The sequence below is a fragment of the Eurytemora carolleeae genome, unplaced genomic scaffold (assembly GCF_000591075.1).
Source record: "Eurytemora carolleeae unplaced genomic scaffold, Eaff_2.0 scaffold759, whole genome shotgun sequence".
Lineage (NCBI taxonomy): Eukaryota > Metazoa > Arthropoda > Copepoda > Calanoida > Temoridae > Eurytemora > Eurytemora carolleeae.
Window position 1 is genome coordinate 115863 of NW_019396646.1, and position 25617 is coordinate 141479.

General features: G+C 31.8%; 3 protein-coding genes across 4 annotated transcripts; 1 reads left to right on the forward strand and 2 right to left on the reverse strand.

Moving 5' to 3' along the window:
* Positions 1-785: 785 nt before the first annotated feature.
* On the forward strand, positions 786-10735 carry LOC111706847 (methyltransferase-like protein 4). Of its 2 annotated transcripts, XM_023479775.1 has the most exons (13): positions 786-890; positions 1556-1661; positions 3501-3620; positions 3777-3866; positions 4807-4903; positions 5311-5397; positions 6107-6157; positions 7600-7686; positions 8087-8149; positions 8697-8790; positions 9020-9108; positions 10097-10134; positions 10625-10735. In XM_023479775.1, the coding sequence occupies exons 1-13, from the start codon at positions 825-827 to the stop codon at positions 10687-10689; spliced, it is 1053 nt and encodes a 350-aa protein (XP_023335543.1). In that variant the 5' UTR covers positions 786-824; the 3' UTR covers positions 10690-10735. The 2 variants fall into 2 exon arrangements, with proteins under 2 accessions (XP_023335543.1, XP_023335544.1); XM_023479776.1 differs by lacking the exons at positions 5311-5397; positions 6107-6157.
* A 775-nt stretch (positions 10736-11510) lies between these two features.
* Positions 11511-14875, reverse strand: LOC111706852 (peroxisome biogenesis factor 2). The gene is made up of 10 exons (XM_023479780.1): positions 14738-14875; positions 14500-14577; positions 14247-14320; positions 13801-13855; positions 13515-13578; positions 13265-13350; positions 12689-12736; positions 12480-12563; positions 12226-12282; positions 11511-11833 (listed from the first exon to the last, which is right to left on the reverse strand). Exons 1-10 carry the CDS (start codon positions 14854-14856, stop codon positions 11695-11697), a joined length of 804 nt encoding a protein of 267 aa, XP_023335548.1. The 5' UTR covers positions 14857-14875; the 3' UTR covers positions 11511-11694.
* LOC111706848 (transcription termination factor 3, mitochondrial) lies at positions 14863-24315 on the reverse strand. The gene is made up of 14 exons (XM_023479777.1): positions 24191-24315; positions 23537-23615; positions 23056-23118; positions 21916-22013; positions 20153-20348; positions 20013-20063; positions 19652-19751; positions 17908-17969; positions 17488-17559; positions 16986-17021; positions 16431-16526; positions 15728-15777; positions 15302-15405; positions 14863-14962 (listed from the first exon to the last, which is right to left on the reverse strand). The coding sequence occupies exons 1-14, from the start codon at positions 24229-24231 to the stop codon at positions 14883-14885; spliced, it is 1128 nt and encodes a 375-aa protein (XP_023335545.1). The 5' UTR covers positions 24232-24315; the 3' UTR covers positions 14863-14882.
* Between the last annotated feature and the right edge of the window lie 1302 nt (positions 24316-25617).

The following is a 25617-nucleotide window of genomic DNA, read 5'->3' on the forward strand; positions in this document are numbered from 1 at the left end:
TTTACATATCTATGATATCTCCGTTTTGTGGAGAAAATGTTAGCTGGCTGGATTGTTGTGTAAGCAGTAAACAAGAAACATGAAACGCAGAATCCATGGATTTCCTGTATCATTAATGATTTTTACTTAAAGGGAGAGACCAACTAGACATTATAGTTAAGCTGAAAGTGCAGTATTGTAGAGAAAAGGTTTAATATTCATTTGATACCAATGAGACATTTTTACGGTCTACAATTTTTCTCCATGGTATGATATTATGAACCTGTATTGGTATAAGATATCATAAACATGTATTGGTATGATATCATGAACATGTATTGGTATAAGATATAATGAATGCATGTATTGGTATGATAGCATGAACATGTATTGGTATGATATCATTGGCTATCAGATTTACAAATGTGGTTTGTTTATAACCATTTATATTATGAGACAAGTAGTTCCCCCCTTTTCTGAAAAAATATTGATACCTTTTTTAACTATGTGAAAAATTGGATCATGTCCACACTTACATATTACAAGTGTTTATAGCTGCACTTGCGCCTCTCTGTAGCGAATACCAAATTGTGTTCTTACAGTTTCAAATACATTTTAGCTCTTTACAGCATCCTTGACTTTAACAATCATTAAATTATTAAATATCTGATTTCAGTTTCTCCTAAAATGGAGGGTTACAGTATACGTTGTTCACACCAACGCCGACTGTGAGTGAATACACTGCGTACACAAGTACACAAAACTTTCAGAACAAATCTCGTTCTCAAAGTTCAAACTAACAGTGACTAAATCATACATAATAATAGTTCTGATTTTTCAGAAAAATGTCAATAATTAAAAAGAATATTGAGGACAAGATAATATTGTTATCACATGAGCAGTACATATTGGTAATAACTATGTAATTTTTTCTCTTTTCTAATGAACTGCAGACATTTTTTCAAGTGACCCTTCCAATTGTATCGAGTGCAGTGAATCTCATTCACAACATTACTCTTCAAACTTTTGACTAATCAAGGATGCATAAGGACGTATCCTTAGAACCATTATTTATCTACAGAAATGCTGGTTAAACATTGTTTGAAAGTTTTTATATTTACTTAAACTAGAAGTCTCAAAAAATAAATAGTTTCATCAAAGTTTTTATAAACCGCGTAGGCCACATGCATGGGACGTATACAGACGTGTACAGGACCCGAACTTGCCTTGTCTGATTCATTATGTATGCATTTGATATCAATGTTTATTATTGTGAAAACTGATTATTTTCAATTGTGGTTTCCCTTCAAAAGTAACTTTCACATTTCTACTGCAAGAAAACATACATGAATTGTCAGAATTTAAACACTTATAAACCCAGAAAAACGACAAAAGCCTACACATTATTGATCGGGTAAAAGTTTCAAGGGTACTGTTGCGAATCGGGCATTGCTGTCTTTAGAGGGAGGAGGGTCACTTGAAATTTCGCATACAGTCCCTTTAAACAAGCTCTAAGTAGTAATAATACAATTAACACTACTCGACTCACCTATAGCATACTCACTTTAAACTCTAGGAAACCTATCCCGCCGCGGATCCGACCTGGATTTCCAAACTGTTTAATATAAAAACTCAATTTCTCATGGATGGAGAAGCTTTGGCCTTGGCCAACAGTTTGGAAGGTAATTTTTTTCATTCAGTCGTCGTCGTCGCGTATATATCAATACAAGGAAGACAATTTTGATTTAAACAAATCTTTCAAATATCTGAGGCATATAAGCATGAAAACAAAAAGAAGTTGTCAATTTACAGCTTTTCTTTGTTTATTCTTAAACTTGTCATTTGAAAATCTTGTTAGGAATAAAAGATTAATAAAAAGTCGTCTTTCTTATATTGATATAATCGCCGACCACTGTATTTAATAATTTTCCCCTAAAATTGTCTAAACTTTTCGAATGACAGGGTCAGGGGCGTATGGATGGCCCTACTAAATTTGCATATAAAGCTCAGATTAAAACCACGTGAAAATTATCTACAAACATTTTCATAATTCAAAATTTAAAGATTTCTTGAAGCACATAATTTATTTTAACCCTATTCCTGCTACCCCCCCCCCCAGCATATCTTGGTTTTCAAGTACCTTAGCAGAGATAGTGTTAAACAAAAATTCCTCTTTCTCAAAGGAAAAAAAACTGTTTATTTTGTTTACACAAAGAATTCATATTAACATTGTTTTATATTAAAAGGACCAATAGTTAAAGATTATATAATCGTATATTCATATTCATATTCAAAGGAAAAAAATGTTTATTTTGTTTACACATGATAATCTAAAACAATTAAAGAATTCATATTAACATTGTTTTATATTGTTTTATATCCATTGCAAGGCACCATTTTTGGTCAGATTCGGTTGATTTCTGGGTCGAGAACTTAACAGTCGGTCTGGCGAGCTAGATTTTTATGATCTCTGCACAAATGATTAAAACTGAAGATGTAGGATAGATTGTCAATAAATTATATTCTATAAATTCATATTTGGGCTAGCAATAGGGTTCAGGATACTCCAATGTAGGATTAAGCACTGCAATCGTAAACATTTCAATTTTGTAGTTGCGTTCTATGTTTTGCTTCCTTGTAATCATGTACTTTAAGAACCCGGCAGTACACAGTACAACTAGTATAAGAAGGATGGTCACAATCCAACACATTGGGTTTAAGTACAGAGGCATATTTTTGCACTCATGAGCTTTGTCACGGAGAACTAAGATGTTTTGATGTTTCTGTTGATATCAGTAAACTGTTCAGTAGAAACCCAAAAGCTTATTTTATTTTGTTCCGTTTATGTGACCGTTTAAAACGTGTCCATATCCCCACCTTCACCCTCTCCCCTATTACCATTTAACNTTCACCACCACAAATCTACACGTATGTCGATTAGATTTTGATGAAAATTGGGCCGTGAGGGGAGTGGTACTTTGTGGAAGGGGGAGGGAGAGAATTGATAGTTATGTAAGATTAGAAATTTAATGCGATCTTCAGATCTACGTTTATAAAGAGAAAAATCTTAGAATATATGTTAATGTCATTCTCCCCTGATTTTGTCATGTAAATTACCGATTCCACAATCTCTTAGAGGACCTATGTTAGGACGCCTCCAAATAAGGAATCCTCCCCACATCTTCTGCTTAAAGGGACTGTAAGCGTAATTTCAAATGACCCTCCATGCAACGATGACAATACCTGAGTTGCAACGTTACCCTTCAAAGCTTTGTCTGCATGAAAGTTTGAATTAGATATCCATGTTTTTGTCTTATAACTGTTGACTTTCATTGACGGGTTTCCTATGAAATTGAATTGCACATTTCTTACTTATAAGATGCAATGGAGATATTATCACGACAATATCTTCCACAATTTTGATCAGATTAAGATTTCAAGCTTACCGTTGTAAATCGGGCATTGGCAGCTTCAATCGAAATTACGCTTAGTGCTTAGTGCCTTATATTTTTTTATTTTAGGAGGAGGAGAACAGAGAAAAAGAAAGAAAAGAAAGATGAAGGATATAGATCATTCTGAGTTCAAAACTGAGATTCAGTTTTTAGAGGAGAAGTTGAAAATGATTAAACATAAATTTGCAGGTATACTTATATGCAGGGGTTTTCAATTTTTATAATCACCAAAATGTGGGGTGGGGATTATTTCTTGAACTTTGAAAGAATATTTGTGTACTGTGTACATTGTACATCTTGGGTAATTTTTTTTTCTCTCAGAAATAATAAAAATAACTGTTTTAGATGTATACAGTGGTGCCCCTAGTTTAGAAGATATTAAGGAAAATAATAAAAATCTTAGAATACATGTTCAACAGTTGATGCATGCCTTAGGAACATTTTGTAAAAATAATATTCATAACTTAAAATTGAGGAAAACTACAAAATTATTGGGTAAAGAACTGAGTCTTTGTCACAAACTCAAATTTTCCCTATATCAAAGAACCTGATAGTGAAAACCGTTAATAGTTCAAAGTTTGACTATTTGATCCAACAGAAAACATTACTTCAAATATCTAAGGTCTACGACATTGAGTTGCAAAGATGTAGTAGGGACTAGAAATTGAGAGTTGGTGGGCAAGGTTTAATTCCTTTCAAGAAATCCTTTATTTAAATAATATATTAATTTAAACTATTTATTCAAACTTGTCAATTTTCACAAGGTTTCCCTTCCAACCTTTTAACCCGATTCTAACAACTGGCCTCTTCTTTGCAAAAATATTCTTGGGAGGACCTTCCTATTTCGCAGTGATTAAGATTTATTTTAAATTTCATGATATTATGGTTTATTATTTGAAAATGGGGAAGCCAGAGCTATGAATTTTTGAAAAATATTCTAGAGAATATGGAGAGCACTAAAAAGCATGGAATGGGCCTTGATTATTCCCAATTCAGTTTTATTAAACAAAGTTATTATAACTTCGTTATGACTGTGCTGAAAATGATGACAGGGTTGCCTAATTTTTTAATCTGAAAAATGTCAAGGAATTGTTTGCCTGGTTAACGATGGTTTCCTAAATCTTGATTGTTACAAAAATGAAAACGATTGCTTCTCTATTTGAAAAGTATTGTATTCTGCCATTTTCCTTCTTTTTCTCGGCTGTATACCGTAAGTCACTTTAAAGAGAAATCGCATCTATAAATTCCGTTTTCAGACTGTTTTTGCACAGACGAAAATTTAAATGGTACCGCTATGAATCGGACGTGCCCCCTTGTAAACGAGAGACAAAAAGATGTTCCAAAAATGAAATCTTTTTTACACATGAACCTTTAGAGGGGTTTAATGATGGCATTGAGAGCAGAGGAGGAAATGAGACAGACCATGTTGTGGAAAAACAGAGAATTCTACTTCCTCCTGATTCTCAGTACAGGTTGGGGTTTTCAATAATCAGGTTGTGTTAAACACCTATTTTTCTTCAGCTCCGTGAATATATAAGTTTTAAGGCTATCAGGAGCAGGAGGCTATTTAAACACTTTTACTGTCGTTTAAGATTAAAATTAGCGGGTTCTTCACAAGTAACCTAAAATCTCGCTGTTGTTGGGGAATCATATGTTGGCAATTTTGATCTACAAAGGAAGTACAAACTAATGTGGAGTGCATTGTTAAGAGTTATATTTGATGATTATTGATTTTTCAGGCTGCAAAGTGACAAAAGTCAATAAAAAAAATTTTAATCAACTCACATTTGCTGGTTCGGAGTTCATTTTGCAAATCTTGCGGTTGGAATACCATTTCCCGGGGTTCATGGCAACCTTGCACTCCCTCCTCGTAATTTAGGTTATGTGATATCAATACCTTAGGGTTGGAAACCACATTTGATCTTATCTTAATGGATCCCCCCTGGGAGAATAAACATGTCAAAAGGCAAGGGTATATATTTATTATTTAGACATTTAAAGGGGCTGTCCTCAAAATTTCAAGTGACCCTCCCTGCTGCATAAACTGAAAGTAACTTTAAAACAAAAAAGCAATTAAACATTAGCAATTATAAGTTCTGCTTGACAAAGGTAAAAAATTAAGTATTAACCTTTTAAATTGAGGTTCACACGCAGAACAGGTAGTATAGAACCAGCACTGACGCGGAGCGCCCTGCCTGAAGGGCTCAAAAGGGATTTACTAACCATACAGCTTCATATAGGTGTATATTTATGAGAAATCAATCAATCGACCTGTAAAGGTTTGGGGTCATTGTATTTGTTGTGCACATGTGGGTCCGGTGCATGGATCATGGCTAGAACGTTGTCTTAGTAATTATGGAGAACAAATAATTTCTTTCTTTAAGCATATTGTGCATTTTTATATAAACGTTGCAGCATGCAACGACATATACCTGCTTGTCAGTCGCTGGTACGCTTCAGATTCTATACTAACTGTTCTGTGTGTTCACATGAAATTACACGGAAAGTCTTAGAAAAAAAAAAAAATTTTTGACCTTCTGATTATACTTTTTTCTAAAACTCCTGCTGAATATTCATTTTCTCTCCAGAAGTCAACCTTTTTTGTGGCGTAATGGCAACACATTTTTTTAAGAAAAAGCAACAAATTTGAACAAAATATATACCCCTGTCTGAAGGAAGTTGGATTCAAACCTGGGATATTCTATGCTCAACAATCATCAGATCAAGTAACTATATTTCTTAAATTGATTCTGCAATACCCTGTCATTGCTGATGTTAGGCATGTTCCCAAGCAGCAACTTTCGCAATTTCCTGAGCGGCAACTTCCGATGTCTTCTGTTTACTGCAGCGTTCAGCCCTTAGCCTGTCTTAGCTGAAGTGCTTGACCCCCTAGCCTGTTATAGCTGAAGTGCTTGACCCCCTAGGCTGTTTTAGCTAAAGTGCTCGACCCCTTAGCTTGTTTTAACTGAAGTGCTCGACCCCCTAGCCTGTTTTAGCTGAAGAGCTCGACCCCCTGGCCTGATTTTGCTGAAGTGTACAACCCACTAGCCTGTTATAGCTGAAGTGCTCGACCCCTAGCCTGTTTTAGCTGAAGTGCTCGACCCCTTAGCTTGTTTTAACTGAAGTGCTCGACCCCCTAGCCTGTTTTAGCTGAAGAGCTCGACCCCCTGGCCTGATTTTGCTGAAGTGTACGACCCACTAGCCTGTTTTAGCTGAAGTGCTGGACCCCCTAGCCTGTTTTAATTGAAGTGCTCGACCCCCTAGCCTGTTTTAGCTGAAGTGCTCGACCCCTTAGCTTGTGTTAACTGAAGTGTACGACCCACTAGGCTGTTATAGCTGAAGTGCTCGACCCACTAGCCCATCCTGGCCGAAGCCCCTACGCCCCTTCCCATTGCAACCTGCGGCCCCTCAGAAGGCCTAACCTAACCTTTGGGAGGTTGCCGCTTGGGAAAATACCTAAACCCTTTTGCTTGTGCATGCAGTAAACCCCCATTAGAAAAGATCAAATTTAGCAACTACATTCATAGCACATTTCTAACCACTATTTAGAGGTAAACATATTCATACTTGTTTTGTAGAAATATCTTGTTAAATATGATATTATTTTTTAATTGGCTAATTTCAAATTTTTCTGTTTTCAAAATTATCAGTGACTTATTCAGTGACTCTTCAATTCAAGTTTACCTTGTTTGCTTAACAACATTACCCTTTATATTTGACAATCACTTGGGAAGACTTTTAAAACAAATCTTGTCCAATTTCATTGCTCTGTAAAATGATAAAACTAGTTTTTGCAAGCCTAAGTATTTTTGGTTTCGAGACACCTATGCCTAATGGCGGAGGTTTATTTCAGAGACTGTTAGTGTGATTTCAAGTGACTCCAAGCAAAAAAAGTAATGCTCGATTCACAACATTTTCATTAAAAGCTTTGTCTGATCAAATTAGATATCAATGTTTATATAATTCAAAAGTAATTATTGTTAATTGTGGTTTCCTTTCAAAAGTGACGCGCATATTTATACTGCTAGAAAACAATAAATCAGAATTAAACCAAAATCTTTCACAATTTCGAATTAAAGGGTACCGTTGTGAGTCGGCATAGTCATTATTGCATGATGGGTCGCTTGAAATTACGCTTACAGTCCCTTTAACCTGTCTTGTAATTTAGGAAAATTGGAGTTCGAGAATTATTGAATAAAGATGGATTGGTGGCAGTATGGTGTAGCAATAATGCCAGGCACAGAGCAGCTATTAGGTTAAATAATGTTTACAGATTTTTTTATTACCCTGATGCAAATCATATTTTTGATTTAAAGTTAAATGTTAAATTTGAATTTTATAACCCATAAAGGTTTAGGATTTGTTGTGATTTAGATTAAATTTTTATTTGTTTAGCATTTGAACAGCATAATTGTCCCAGGATTTCCCAAATGCAAAGATTTTTGTTGAACACCTCTAGCGTAGGTTTTTCAAAATGCCTTAAATATTGGGCAACAATTGAGGTCCTGGTGTTAAAAAACAGTTTTTTGAGACACCCTGTCCCATATGAATTTATTTATTTCTTGAAAATCTGGATTATTCAAACACAATTTGGGCTGCTTTATGATCTCTAATTGATAATGCGAATGATCCTCAATTGAAAGTTTGATCCCTAGGGATTGGTTTATGCACTGGGGATTGAAGGAGCTGGCCACTTGGTATTGGATCAAGCTAACAAGGTAAATAACAGAGATTTAGATAAATATAAAAATTTCGTTTCAAAGATGATTTTTTTCTTGAAATGGTTTGCAATCTGGGCATTGTTTTTATTTGATTTGAGATTTTCAAGGTTTTTTTTCTTTTCAGAGCCTTTACAAGAATCTTAGATGTTAAACATATTTCATAATAGTTTGCTCTTTTTAAGTTTGATTTCATTACTTTTGCATACTCAGGAAAAATCCAAAATGAATTCATTTTGATAAATCTTTAAAGTGATATATTAAAATAAAACCTCATACTAAATGCAAACCTAAAAACAACTTTAAATATGTTCATAAACATCTCCGAGTTTTTGGAGCCCCTTAGATCTTTGTGGAAAAACGATGTCTATCTCTAAATATATATTTTAAAATTTAGAATTTTTAAAATATTTGCATTGACTTCGAATTTCCCTGAAAAACCTGGATTTTCTTAAAATATTTAAACATTTAATGTATTCTACGAAATAAACAATAAATTCTTTAAAAAAAAATATTTAAAATCCTGAATAAACATATATTTCCCCAGGTATGGGGAACCAGTTTGTAAATTTTCTTGCGGGAAGAATCCATATGAGGTTCTGATTATAGCCGCTAGGGGAGGAGACTATGAAGTTCCGCAGGTATAATGCACTAATTTTAAAACTTATTAATGGTGTCTTCATTTTATGGAAATCATTGCCAAGTATTTCCCAAAAAATAGTTTCAATAACTGAGAAAATAATGGAAACACGCTGCGGTAGGACACACCCTCACCTCTTTTAACCTAACTTCTTTGGATCGCAGCAATCTTCTAACCCCCCCTCCCCCCTTAGGTCTGTACCTATCGCAACATTTCATCGATTTTTTTAGGAGTTAGTATTTGGAAGTATTCCAAGTGGAATACACTCCCATAAACCTCCCATATCTCATCTTCTCGATCTTTGGTTTCCAAATCACAGGTGACATTTTTACTTTCTAGTTCCAAAATGTGGTCTGGTTTTTTGTTCTTTTGGAATTACTGGAGATATGAAAAATCAGCATCAGAATCGGAAATTTCTAAACCACATGAAGGCAGATAACTTTTTGGAAATGCCAGAACTAAAGATTTTTTTCCTCTTATTCTTTCCAGGATCATATTTTTTAAAATTAGGTTGACATGGCAGCGAAGAATTCAAAACATCCAATATGATTTTCAAGGCGTCTTTCAAATGTCTATATTCCTCTGTGTTGTGGTGACCACTGTAATCTGGTGGGCAGTATAGTTCTTATTCTGTTGGGCAGTATGGTTTTATTCTGTTGAATATATTCCACTGTATTCTGTATGACAATATAGTTTTTCTTCTGTTGAATATATTCCACTGTATTTTATTGGACAGTATATTTTTTTCTGTTGAATATATTCCACTGTATTCTGTTGGGCAGTATATTTTTTATTCTGTTGAATATATTCCACTGTATTCTGTTGGGCATTATAGTTTTATTCTGATGAATATATTCCAGTGTATTCTGCTGAGCAGTATAGTTTTATTCTGATGAATATATTCCACTGTATTCTGCTGAGCAGTATAGTTTTATTCTGATGAATAAATTCCACTGTATTCTATAGTTTTATTCTGTTGAATATATTCCACTGTATTCAATTGAATATATTCCACTGTATGCTGTTGACACCACTGTAACTAATGTTGCTATTACTAACAGTGGTTTTAAAATTTTGCTAGTATTTCTGTTAACATTCATGGATTTATAAAATTAAAACTATTTTTAATTGAAGAATTGAATTTATCCATGAAACATTTTTTATATTCATTAAGAAACTTTTTTAAATTTAACAGTTTTTTAACCATTCCTTGGGTCATATGAGTTGCCACAATACATTTGGATTTGATTTGTTTAACTGTTTTTTGTATACATTCATACATATACATTATACATTTCTTATTTTAGAAGAAGACTTGAGATCTTCGGACGTTATCTTCAGCCAGGTAAGAACCATACTTGTCCTTTTTTCTACAGAAACTAGTGCCAGAATATAAATATTCATGTTGAAATTATATGAGCCACTTTGAATGTCCCTCATGTTAAGTTACAACTTTAAGTAGCATTTAAGAGATTTTAACACAGAGTTCTCTGTCCTCGTTGTCTCTTTTATAAAATAAAAAAAGCTGCTTTTGCAGAAAATTTGACAGTTTCAAATAAAATACAACTTCTACTATCTTCTTATTTTGCAAAGGAAAAACAAATTAAAACAGCAATTCCAAATTTTGTTGTTTTTGGTTATAATTTAAAACTTAAGATAAACTGAAAAATAAAGGTATAATTAGAAACTAAATATAAACTAAAAAATAAAGAATTAAATAATAAATAAAAATTGTATCTTTTACTCATAAATTTAAAAAAAATTTAAACAAATTTTAAGCAATTTAAAAACAAAAACAGTTTTTTATAAGATAAAATTTCCATATTACATTTCAGGTTGGACTACGGTAGGCCTGGAAGCCTGTAAACTTAATCATATTAATTTGTTCAAATCTCCTTGATAACACCTAGGATCTGTATTTTCATAATAAACACAAATAGTTGACAGTTCTGAATTATTTTTGGAACATTTATGTTGATTGATAGAAATATTTTTTAGTAATACATAAGTATTTGAATTATCATCTGTTTGAGCTATAATCATTAATATACTCTGGCTTTTCTTACATTGATTATTTTCAGTTGTGGATTTTCTACAAAAGAGACTTGCAAATTTTTGGAAGAAATGCATTTATATCTTTTATATCACTCTAAGTTAACAGAGGTCAAAATCTATTCTTTATTTGCAGTCTTGTGAATTTTATTATTTTCATAAGAGTATCCCATTTAGGGCAGGGATTATTAAGATTTGTGGATCAAACATGTTACATTGAATATCAAGATCAAGTTTTTTTACTCACAAGTTTTGATCTCAGGTATATTTTGAATAAGCAGTTGAAAATAATTAATCTTTCCAAATAAAATGCAGGAGCACAACTACAATTATCCAGCTTTATTTTACCACTTTACTGAAACAAATAAATCTTTTATGTAAAACGTCTACTGTACATATATATTATCTTTATCTAAAATATTTGGATTTCATCCTAACACAGTTAACACAAATTATAACTGATTCATCACAGTAGCCTTTATTTAATGTTTTACCAGTGGCCGAATTTAAAGAATTTGAGCGGCGGTTTAAATTTAAGCCGCGGTTTAAATATGGTTGGTTCCACTTAAAATTGTATCAAATGTTTCAAGATTTAAGCCGGCGCTAAATTTAAACCGGGTTTTGGCGGATTTAAACCGCGGCTCAAATTCTTTAAATTCCATCTCAGGATTATATAATTGAAAGAATAATTATTAAAACTCTTGGATAAAAAATGAAAATAAAACGGCAATTTCTTTTTCATTTTCGAAGATTTTCGAAAAAGGAGGGGGAAATTATTAAATGTTTGTACTAATGTTCACCCTTGTTTAGTGTTTACAGTTGTCTACCAATCTGTAACAAAGCTCTAGACATGTTAACTATGTATTGTACTGCAAATTGTTTGTTTGTTTATCTTTGTACCACAGACAGGGCAAGGAATATATTCTCCATCTGCTGAAGAAGATGAAACTAGGCAGTAGTAGCAGAATACATGTGAACATGGAGTACTAATCCTGATTCAGACACAGTTCTTTTAAAGCAGACAAAATAAAAACTAAGATAAATTATTATTAAAATATTATGCTGATTGATATAAAACCACTGACAAAACTCTAGATGGTTATCTAAATTAATCAGAAGTAAGGTTATCATCCAATTCTAAACATAAACAATAAACATAAAGTTGTTGAATAACCATCTGAAAATGTATTATTATCAAAAATTATTTTTAATATAGCTATATTTAAAAGAATCGTAAAATGATGTTAAGCCATCAGCATTGGATCTAAATTTCTATTCAGATATAATAAGAAACTCCAACAGGACCAATGCTAACTGGGTTAATAACAAAAGATAGACTATATCATTTCATGCCACCTTGCCAATTTAAAGAACTATTGTCTGCCTAACAATAGGAAGCTTCAAACATGTGGCACAATGGTTCTCGTCAGCTTTACTAGGTCTAGAGAAGCAATGTACAATTAGGTAGATTTAAGATAGCTGTTTCTTGTAGACTTATTAATCTTGTAATACACAGCAAGACTGTAATTATTTATGCTACACCTTTAAGCATCTTCAAAGTCTTTCATGTTAAACACTTCTGTTAAAGTAAAACTATTTTGTTTGGTAATTTATTTATTGTTTGTTTTTAAAATTTACCTGATCTTTGAATAAAAGGACGAAATATCTATCAAAGGGACAAGAAAGATCACAAGCTCTGTCAATAAATGCCACATCAACTCCCTAATTCATGACAATATAAAATCAATGAAAATGATTAAACAGTTACTTTAAACTAATGGTTATTTAACTTCTGAAAAAAAAAATATTTCTTTAAAGTAGCTTTGTGGTTTCAAGAATTAAATTACCTAGTCATAAATGAATAACCCACTGATCTGCTTTCCTGTACAACAGGTCTATAAATAGAATTATTATAATAAATATATTTATAATTATTATTATTGTTAATATTATAATTATTATTATTGTTAATATTATAATTATTATTATTGTTAAAGAGCAACCTTTTGTTTCAATGAAGTTTGGGTGTATCCAAGGATTAAAGGATAAAAATATTCAACTTTTGTAGTCAATGATACTGTGAATTCACTCTTTAATCAACATTTTCCCACTATAAATTAAATTTTCAGACTTTCATACCATCAGATTAAATGTCAAGGATTCTTGAGCCATTCATCTCCTAATTACTTAAATTTAAATTTGACCTTCTTTTTTCCTTCAAACCATTTCTATATAATTATTCTGGTTTTGATTTGAAATTTATTTAATCTTTAATAATAGGGTACATTTTGGCATCTTGATCAGCCTAAAACCACCCTTAAGCACTTAGTTTCACACCAAATTCAACCTTTTTCCACTTTTTTTGGCAACAAAAGAACAATCCAGAACAAATAACAAAAGATGGATAAAAACGAACATGATACCTTGGTTTGAGTTTAAGTAATCGCTGTATCAAGTTAGGATATATTCCATTTTGAAGGAATATTACAAAATTCACCAATTCTGCAAACTAATGCCAAGATTTATTTACCTTAGAATTGTAACAATTAAAAATTAAAACCATTTTTAATTTCCAATGATTTGACTCCAAAATAAAAAATTTAAGAAAATAATATTATACGGATTAGATTTTGATTTCTTTAACTTAATTTCAACTTTCTGTTCTTGGCTTTCCTTGAGTATGTTTTGGATAGTTTGAAAAGATTTGTTGAGCATTTCTTCTCGGCCAGGAAACAGTCTTTATAATTTTTAATTGTTTAAATTTAGATACCTTCTCCAGCTCATGAAATGGGTTTTGTTTGAAATTATATAAATAAGGTTTTGTTAACTAAAAATGGAAAGGAAAAATAATTTTACTTCAGAAATCAGAAATTAAGAGGCATGAAATTTTAAAAATTAAGAGCGACCAATAAAAATTGAGAATAATGGAGGAAATATTAAAAATTTAAGTTTATTATTCCTAACAATGCTTGATTGTCTGGCTTCCAAATACTTCAACACAATATTCAGAAAGCCTTGAAAGAAGTTTGATTCATTCATTTAAAACATTATAGTGTGGTCTGCAATAGTTTATATTTCAATACCAAATTTATGACTAAAATGGGGACACAATATTTACGGAGGCTAACATATATTTCAATACAGTATCTGATACTAAAATTGCTACACTCTAAAAAGTGATTTCTGAACACTCAACATACCAATAAATTATCAGGTATTTAAAATTGGATTATACATTTCAGTAACAGACACTGTATTGATATGTATGCTGACCACTGTACGTAAAATTTTGCATCTTCATAATCAATAATTCATTTTATAGTTGTTGATACTAATATTTCCCTGCATTTTAATCAATATTTTATAAATTTATATAGCTAAAATTGAATGAATGAATTAAATTTCCTGTGCCAACAATTTGCAATCTATTCTTCACTATGAACTCTATTCCAAGTAATTCCTGCCCAATACTAGAGTTCCTGGAATAATTTTTGTTACTATTAAGTAAAATTTAGTTTCAAAGAAACTGTGTTAATATTTTGAGAAGGTTTGGGAGAAATAAAAGAAAAATCAGACATAGCTTTGAGTAAATAATAAGAAATCAGTTATGAGAAGGTTAGGAAACATAACCTTGCAATATTATTCCAAGTATTATAACCTGGCTCTTAATGTGAAATTCCAAATAATGATCTTAATGATGGCCTCGAGCTCTGGTCCTATCAGATCCAATGGATTCCTAAAAATGACGAAAAAAAATACTTTGCAAAAAATATTTCTTTTATAATAGAATACTAGTATTTTTGTATTGAAAATATGGTGAACGAGGTCAGCCATAAAAAAGCATTTCAGGTACCTGCCATTGACACAAAGAAAAAAATGAATTATCAATCAATCACCTCAAAAAGTACTTGAAAGCATTTTGCAATCCTCCCTTGAAAATATTCAGTATCTCTTGATCCAGTTCTTCAGCATCAAGTTGATTTACACGGGGCACAAAATTCTCATTCTCATCCATTTTCAATCTGTAAAATGGACAGACATTTAAATAGTCCTAAGAAATTTTTGGAATAGAAGAAGATCACATTTTGCTACTTTTTCACAGAACTCCTCATCTGTACCCTCTGTGTAGTACATTTAATTCATACATGAATACAATGAGGGGGGGGGGGGTTATCTGAAACTTTAAAGAGCAAATAATCTTTTAAATAACTCAACTGGATCAAAAACTTGAACTTATTTTTTTTCTAGCTAATCTCTTGCTGGTAAAGGAATTTCATTTTCTTAAATTAGGCTGCATTAATAGCATCAAATGAAGTTACTTTTAGGGAGAACCTGTGCTTTTTAAAGAATTTATTTAATAAAAATTACTCAGGTCCTAATTTTCTGAAAAAGCTTGACAAATTATTATTTCCAATGCAAAACTATCATATTAGACTTTCAATTGTTAAATGTAGTATTTCCTGCAAGCATGGCTGGAGAAACATAACCAGGAAGATTTGGGTTGTACTGGGCTTTATGTAGATGGGTCAGAAATTTATGCCTTCCTTCACTTGTATACACAGATCTAGGTAATTCATCCATCAAATGGTTCTTTTTTTTTAATCACAATGGCAGTTACAACCAATTGCAATGTTATTAAGTCCTGGTTTTCAAAGATCAAGACAAATTTTGTAAAATTTTAAAAATCGAAAAAAAATATAATATAAATTTTGAAGGTAAAAACAAAAAGGCTACGTACAAAAGGGGAAAATAATTTTATTTTTTTAGTATCAGCTATTAGATATAATGAATTATTAAATGTCAAGTAAAATGACTGATTCTCTCAGTTTTCTCTAAATAATAATCTAAAATTCAAACTTGAAATTTTTTGGAATATATTGATTTACCTTCTAAGAACAGATGGGAACTTAACCAGTATACTATGAGGAATCCCAATCTATATAATTTAATTCAACAACTTTCTCTAGCTATCAAAAGATCAAATATTCTGAACTGACCAAAAGTTCTATGTTAAATGGAGAAGTAGAATTTCAAGGTGACCCTCCATGGAAAGATGGCAATGGCCGATTCACAACTGACCATTAAAAGCTTTTTCTGATTAAGTATGAATAGTTGTCAACATTTATAATTTTGAAATCTGAGCTGAAAACTTTAGAATTGTGGATTGATTTCTTTTTTTTATCAATCTCCAAATTAATTTAATCTTCAGTGTAAAAGTGTATAAAATTCAACGAATCAGAGGCCAGGACATTTGAAATTTTGTGCACCATTTAATGAGAGAATTTTCATTGGTTGAAATCATTAGGGATATCAGAAAAGAGGGAAAAAGAGCAGATTAAGCAGAAATCAAGTATCCATAGTGGATATCAGTATTAATTGTGCATTCTCTACAAAAGTGACTTGTGCATTTCTACTGCAGGGAAACAAAAAGGGATTATTAGAAATAAAAACTTTTAAACGACAGTATCTTCCACATTATCAATCAGATAATGGTGTCAATGGTACCTTTGTGGATCAGGCAATGTCATCTTTACATTGAGGATCATTTGAAATTGTAGAATTATGATTATAATGGTTGTAATAATATCCCTGGTTATGCAACAGATCGAATTGGTCTAGAAGTGCAGGATTAGACTTAATCATGAAACTGCCCGGGTCCTGGAGTAGGATGCTTTTAATCTCTTGCTGAACCAAACAAAACCTCACTTATAACTTTGTTATCTTGTTTTTCATACATTATTATTATTAGTTTTCACAATGATCATTAAAGTGCCTAAAACCAGTTCAATCCAGGACTCTGGATATCCGCTTTTCTTTAAGTTTTGCCAAGAGTAGGTAGCCCAGACACAGGCTTACCAAACAACCTTTTGGTGAGTGTTTACTTTACAATTTAAAAGGATACATTTTTGTTGATCTCATAGTAAATATAAACTTGAGGATGCATTTTTGTTGATCTTATAGGAAACTTGATTTAATGAAACACCTTTAGAATAAACCTTTGAAAGAAATATGCCAATTTGGGAACCAAGTAATAAAGATGACATCAAGTTTCCATTTTAACGTTGCATTAGTAACTGTTCAAAAATGTCATGTTTTCATGTCATGCCAATTAAATTTTTTTTTGGCAAGATTTTGTTTATTTTCCTTGGAGAATCCCATTTCTTCATAGAATGCAAACATCTGAGGAAATTAATGATAACACATTTATTTATATGTACTTTTAGTGATCAATATTGGAATAGGCCATTTACAGTATTTTAAAACATTTCAAACTTTTATCTAACAAAAAATATATTATTTTTAAAGCACTTTTCCTATTCTCCATCAATTGGTTAATATATAAGGACCAGCAGCAAGCATTGCTTTTATGGCTGAATTTGGTCTTCTAAAGAGGAAAGGATTTAAATAATTCTTTTCTAATTTGGCGAGAATTAAAAGAAATTAAAGAAATTTTAAGTTCCTTTTGTCCCAAAATTGGATAATTGTCCCCCTTTCATGCCTGCAATTCTTTGAAATGATAAATTAATTTTGAATCTAAAATTACCCTAGATATCTTCATATCCCCCTTTCTAAAGACATTATTCATTTTTCAAATGAAAAATCTTCAATTCAAGGTAAGTAATTTCATAATCAATCATTAAATTTCCTTCTCTCGAACACCCTTCAATAGATTGTTCCATAACACTAGTCTGGGACAACGGATTGCAACCTCACGCACCTAACAATTGGTTAAAATCCAGATACATTGGTTTTATTGTAAAAAAAAAAAATATTTTTTATTGTCTAGTTAAGAGTTTGGCATGTCGGATTCACTGCGGTACCCTCCTTTAAACCTTTATTTGAGAGTAACAATGTTTTAAAAATTTTTTTTAAAGGATAAGTTACAATAGTTAAAAAAATCAATTTTCAATTATTAAAAAATACCTCGGTAATTCTTGATCAAATCAAAAGTTAAAAGAGTATCATTGTGAATCAGACAAATAAATAAGGGTACCTTAAAATAACGTAAACGTAAAATAATTAAATGATTTCCCTTTTTATATTCTACAAAATTAGTTAAAATAACCTGGTCCCCAGTGAGCTTAAAGGTTTTCTGAAGGAATCCTAAACGTCCATCAATACCCTTTACTAAAAAAAAAAATTATGATTAATACAGGGGCTTAGGGGCTGTTAGAATGTCTGAAATATTAATCCTTTCTTGTATCTGCATATTTGTGTAAATAGACCTCACTTGCCCAAAAAAGTGGAGTTTCAAATTCCAACAAGGTACCCCTTCAGGAATGGGGCGAATACTAAAAAAACTAAAAATGGCCAACACAAATTTTTTAAAAGCTACAAGTTAAAATTTAAAATTTTACTTTTGGCAAAGGCATAATATAAAAGTTTTACACAAAGCAAAAGTGTTCAGTATGAATTTCCAATGAAATAGTTAAAAAATGTGGCCATAAATGGTTAATTTCCATTGTGTGATTCCTTTAAATGGTGTCAGCTCCCAATCCACACAAGAGTTGGGTTCATATGAGTAGAAAGACGTAGTTAACCCAGCTATGACTGGATACCATGCACTAAAACATTTGCATAGACGTGACTGGATACTATGCACTAAAACATTTGCATAGACGTGACTGGATACTATGCACTAAAACATTTTCATAGACGTGACTGGATACTATGCACTAAAACATTTGCATAGACGTGACTGGATACTATGCACTAAAATATTTGCATAGGCGTGACTGGATACCATGCACTAAAACATTTGCATAGACACTGGATACTATGCACTAAAACATTTTCATAGACGTGACTGGATACTATGCACTAAAACATTTGCATAGACGTGACTGGATACTATGCACTAAAATATTTGCATAGGCGTGACTGGATACCATGCACTAAAACATTTGCATAGACAAGACTGGATACTATACACTAAAACATTTGCATAGACGTGACTGGATACTATGCACTAAAAAATTTGCATAGACGTGACTGGATACTATGCACTAAAACATTTGCTTAGACTGTAATGGAATAGGGTTTCTTCTTTTAATTTGAATGATTTAGAACTATTCATAAGAAATATTTATTCTTCTTTAATTTCTTCTTTATTTTCTTATTCATGAAGTTCAACTGAAAAAAAACAATATTTACGAAATTATCATATATACATACATTTGTTAAGGATAATCTATATTCAATATATATTTTGAAATAAACTATTATCTTCTTATTATTTTTTAGAAATTTACTTACATCAGTTGGACAAATTCTATCTTTTTATTCTTTCCTATCCATTCTCTTCAGTCCTAAATTCACATTCATTTTGGATAAACAAATAAACAAATTTGATAAATCAATTTTCTTTGAATGTTTACTTTTGATTGACTTTTCTTTAAATCCAAATAAAATGCCTGATGTTTCCATTCTAACTTTTTAACTCCTACTGGCCTAACTATCTGTGCATTTCTACCTGCGCACTGTGCAGTGTGCATAAACTTTCAAATCTTACAAACTATAAATATACATAAAACATGAGGAAATAAATCACAATATTATTTTAATACATAGACGTGACAGGATAACATGCACTAACACATTTGCATAGACGTGACTGGATACTATGAACTAAAACATTTGCATAGACGAGACTGGGTCAACTAAATCTCTTTCGTTTCATGAGTTCAAACCTCCAATAACAATTGGCTACAGGATATTTTAGAAACTTTCGTTGAGATTTCTCAAGAGTTTTCTGTAATATAATTAACGCAAAAAAAGTATAAAAAGCTTATTTTTTACAAGGTTTTTACCTGAGAATTTAAGCCAGGTAGGGCAATTCGCAATTAAAACTGCAATATCTGTTTTGGAAAACTTCTTGGACGCCAGATATGCAACCCGAGCCACAAGATCCTTGAGACCACCAGAATGGATTATTTTTGATAAATTAATAAAAATTAGTAAAAGAGAAAATAATTTATTGTATTCCTCCCCCCTCCCAAGCTAAGTATCTATTTTTTTGAAAAATAATTCCCCCCCCCAAAAAATAATTTTTTCCCCAATATGTTGACAGGTATATAACTCTTAGCCAATTAAAGGTCACTTGAAATTGCGTCGAAAGTCTCTTAATATGACAACAGTTTTTTTTACAATAGTCTACAGATCCGTTTTTTCCTCTTTAGGGGTTTCCAGAATTTCTGGACAGCTTGACAACACAATTCCAATCTAAAACAAAAGTGAAGTAACGGCCCTTAAGAAAACATTACTTGATTTTTAGATAAAAAAAAATTTTGTTTATCATATTCATTTATTACCTTATGATGGTGAACTCCAAGGTCTGCTAAAAAACGTATTTTAGGAGCCACGTGTTCTGTGAAATCAAGTTTAACGGCCATTCCCATGTGACCTCTGACCTCCCACTTGTGGAGGTTAACTCCTAGATCTACCAGACGCTGCAGTGTTGCTGATTCATTGACTATAGAGGCTAAGGAGGCTATTGGCCGGGAAGCCCTAGGATTAAAGAGAGAGTGATCATGATTAGAAAATCGGTAAAAGAGGAATTTAAAGGGACTGTAGCCGTAATTTCATGCGAAAATTTTTGTTTGAATTAAGTAAACTTTTTCTCGCATTTTTGCATTTTTTCGCGAAACTTGCGCATTTCTTATTACATTTTTTGTGTGCAAAAATGTGAAATTTTCGCAAAGCAATTTTAACTTTTTGCTGGAAACCCTAATTTCAAGTGACCCTCCATGCAAAGATGATTAGATGACAGCGCCCAATTAACAACAGTATCTATCAACCTTTATCTATTCAAAAATCTAATCCTTTTCTAGGTGCTTTGGATCCATTTAATTTTGATGCGTATCTGGATCCAGATCCTGGATCAGCACTGGAAAGAAATGGATCCTGATCCAGATCCAGGTTAATTCCATTCCATAAAATTTACTTAATTTTTTTAACAAAGCAGAATTTTCAAGTTTTTTGTCTTATTTTGTTCCCTTATTTTTATTCTAAAACTTGATGAACCATTCAGAAATCATGAAATTTTTATAATCTCTATTTCAGATTTGGGGTTTGAAAGTAACTTTTTTTACAGTGTTTTGTTGATATTTTGCCCCTTGAATCCGGGTCCGTGGATCTGAATATTTTTACGGATACAAATATTTTTATGGATCCGGATCCAAAAAGCCAAAATCTTGCGGATCCCTCCAACGCATCCGGATCTGGATCCTAAGCATTGTTTGCAAGTGTGTAATTCAAATTATTTCTAGATTTTTTTGCTACACTGAAATTCGCACGTAACTTTTGTATTGAAACCAAAATTGAATAATCATATATCCAATTCATTCTTGCGCTGACAAAGCATCTCAGGGTACCATTGTGGTACCATTGTGAATGTGAATTAGGCATTGTCATCTTTGCATTGAGGGTCACTTGAATTTACACTTACAGTCCCTTTAAGTTTCCATGGCCTAGGGTCCATTATAGATTTTGATGCAGATACGGATCCAGATTCTGGATCCGCACTGGAAAAATGGATACGGATCCAGGTTTTTCTTTAAAATTTACTGAATTTTTTTAAATAAGCAGAATTTTCAAATTTTTTGTCTCATTTTTTTCGTTCATCTTTATGCTTAAACTTGACGAAACATTCAGAAATCAGGAAATTTTTATAATCTCTCTTTTTTCAACAGTTAAAATTTTGGTTTTAAAGTAATTTTTTTCTGTTTTGGTTTTTGCTTGATATTAAATCTGGATCCGTGGATTCGCATATTTTTGCGGATCCGGATCCAGGTAGCCAAAATCTTGTGGATCAAACGGATCTGGATCCTACTCACCATTGATAATACTACATGATAAAAGGATTAGAAAATAACTCCTTTTAAGATTTGACTTTTCCAAAAAAAAAAAAAATCGTCAAAACTTAATAAAATAAACATGAGCTTCGGTCAAGTATTTCTAGGTTTTATTTTCAAGAAAAATTTCTTGAATGTCAAATAAAGGAAAAAATACTCTAAAAACACTTAATAAAATGAGGAGCTTTGGGTAGAAGGACTTTTAACAATTTGTTTTTTACCTTATTTTCACCAAATCTTCTTCAGTTTGTTTAGTTTCAGGAAGAACCTGTTCTGTTCTTTTAATTATATCCATTGAACTTTCCCAATCTATTTCATCCTATAAATGTATTTTGTTAAAATTATGTCAGGGGTGTATATTTTCTCAAAAAAACATTCCCCCCCCAGAATTAATGTTTGTAAACTTTTTAAAAGGTTGTATTCGCTTAAATGGAGAAACATTTTGATGTCTAATTTTACATTTTTCCCCCCAGATCCTCAAAAATTATGCTATTATTTTAAGGGGTATATAATTTCTAAAACAGCTACCAAGAATTATCAGGGTTGATTATAAAAGAAATCATTTACAGCAGTGCTTAGGATCCAGATCCGGATCCGTTGGATCCGCAAGATTTTAGCTTCCTGGATCCGGATCCGCAAAAATATGCGGATCCACGGATCCGGATCCAAGGGGTAAAATATCAACCAAAAACTGAAAAAATCTTTTTGACTCCAAATCCCCAAATCTGAACTTTTCAAAAAAGAGATTATAAAAATTTCCTCATTTCTGAATGGTTCATCAAGTTTTAGGATAAAAATAAGCGAAAAAAATAAAACCAAAAATTTGAAATTTTTTTTTGTTAAATAAATTCAGTAAACCTTATAGAAATGACCTGGATCGGGATCGGGATCCGGATTTAGATCCGGATCCATTTTTTCCAGAGCGGATCCGGATCCGCATCAAAATTGAATGGATCCTAAGCACTGATTTACAGGGTGTCCCACGAAACATGACAGTTAGTAAATAATTCGGAATTTCTTCTTCCCTATACTGTAATAGATATTTGCATTCTTTTTCGTTTAATAAAATCTTTTACTTAAATATATTTTACTTTGAAATCAATTTTACCATAACATGACTCCCATTAAATATTCTTGTAATTCTTTTTGGTGTTAAACAACTTAATTAATTATGGAAGAAAACTTTTTAAATTATTCACCAACAGTCATGTTTCATGGGACACCCTGTACTTAAACAATAATTGTTATTTTTTTAAGATTTAGGGTTTCTGCGTTTAAACATCGCATTACAGTTGCTGTGGGATTGAGTTTCAAAAGCCAAAAACACGAGAAATTATACTTTGTTAACCAAAAAACCAAACCTTGTTTTGTAGTTCTGAAGCTGCTTTCAAAAATATTTGGTCTAGAATATTCTCTGTTTTATCCTGAATAAAAAATGCATTAAATGACAGGTTAATATTTTGACAAAGAACACAGTTTTCCTTAGGTTGTCACTTGCCATTGCAATTTGAACATTTAAAAATGAATGTTTCTATTATGAGAGACAGAACAAAACCGGATTAGTTAATCAAACCATTGTTAGTGATTAATCTAGGGTAAAATGAGATAATTAGTAAAAGTTCAAAACTTTAGGGCTGCAAATTTTTCGGTTGGATATTATTCTCCAGCTAAAACTTATAGTTTTAACCTGAATAATTGATACCTATTCAATTTATTTTGGAAATTATAAACTATTTGGAAGTTTTGTTTAAACCAATAAGATTGCTGAACAACTTATCATAAGTAGTTGAACCAGTTTAATCATATCCGTTTATTTATAAAGTTCCAGATTAGATTATTTACCTGAATCAACTCTTCCTTGAGAACCACCTCATATTTAACAGTTGAACTGTTCATTCTTCTCCAGTCCCCCAGCCTCATACTGAACAGTCAACATGTTCCATTTAATGATGGGCAGTCATTTATTACTTTAAAAGTTTTTGCTCTTTTCAGAGGTCTGATTAGTTTTAATTTAAAATTGCTAACTTTTAACATTTGTATTCCTTACATTATGCAAAATTTTGACCCTGAGCGAAGATAATATGCAAAAAAACCGAATAAAAAAAGAACCAAAAACTATCGTTTTTTTGTTCCTTTTCCCTTGTATTTTCTCTAAGGATGAATATTGCATAGTCAAATAAAAGCAACTTTTATGTGGTGTCTTTAATTAGTTAAAAACCTTTAATTGTTCTAGAAAACGAACAAAGTTAGTTATAAACGCTAGTTACATTATAATATTAATATGTTATCTTCAATTAGTGAAATATGAAAACCATTTTTTTGCCAAATTGAAAAAAAATTAAAAACTTATTTTCAGAAACTTTATTGAACAAGACAACAATGTGAAGATAAACAAACAAATCAATTCAAAAAAGTTCTACAATACAATAGATAATTGTATAAAAACTGATTTGAAATTTACAAAAGATAAAAAATCAAAATGCATCTATCACTGACCTTTTGCCTAATGACACAGTCTTTCTTAATGAAGAAATCATGCTGGTATGTATTTTATATCTTTGGTCTGGTGTTATCGATCAATCAATCAACTAATCATCAGTTTTCCTTCTTCTCCTTCTCTTTCATGAGATCACTAATAGTCAAACTAGGATGACATTTAACCAGAGGCGTATTCAGAGGGGGGCTCCCCCTGAACCAGTGAAATCTATTGATTTCAGGGGGTTTTCAGGCCCCAACGGTTGCTGAGCCCCCTCTGGAAAGAGAAAAAAATTTAAGCCCCCCCCTGGACAAATTCCTGAATACGCCCCTGTATTTAACATTCAGATAAAAAACAATGGAGTATTGATTTCAATAAATATTGTAATAACTCAGACTATGTGGGCCTCGGATCCAGCCCCTTTTCAACCATGTTATCAAAAAATGTTACTGTTTTTCCAAAAAACAATAACTAAATTTAGTTTGTTGTTGTCAATTCCAAAAAATGTTTAACATATAAAAATGTTGACCTTAAATCTAAATTTTAGATGTGTCCTTGTTTCCCTTAAAGTTTGAGGCTTTTCTTGGAGTTGAGGTTTCTTGAAAAAATAAGGAAATATATGGAATATTGAAGAGAGAACGAGTATAATTCCAACAGGTGCAATCTGGATCAAAAATTATTTACTATTGGGCATTTATAATTATTCTCACATATTCATTATAAATGCTTTACAGGGAAGTAAAGGGAAATTTCAAATCAAATTTTTTATTCTTGAATACGTAGATAATGTACACAATTTTGTCGTCTACTGAGATCAAAATGCATTAATTTTTACTAAAACTTCTAAAACTGGGATGAAATTTGAACCAATTGTCCCAAGGAAGGGGCATACAAGTAATTTAACACCCCGCTGCTGGGGGGATTGGTAAAATAATAATATAATAATATACAGGGTGTCCCTACGATACATGACAGTAAGCAGGACGACTTGAATGTCGTCTTGATTTTTGATATAATTTGCTGCGTTTATTTGTCAACCTAATTTTAGAAGTAAATTTTTAGAGATAATTATCACAAAATTTCCTTTGTCCTGCCATTTCCAAAATGTGGTCTGCCTTTTTTGTGCTTTCAATATTGCCAGAGATATGAAGAATTTCGTTCAGATTTCGACAATTTTGCTTTTATTTAACAAAATTGAAATCTGAACCAAACTCTTTATATCTCAGGTAATATTGAAAGCACAAAAAACGCAGACCACTTTTTGGAAATACCAGGGCTAGGAGAATTATGTGATAATTGTTGTAGATAGAAGACTAAATGTCACAAATAAATTCAAATACCAAAGACGACTTTCAAGTCGTCTTCCTATTGTCATGTTTCGTGGGACACCCTGTACATTAATATATCTAAAAGATAAACCTCTAACCTCCTAAAAATCTTGATCTCT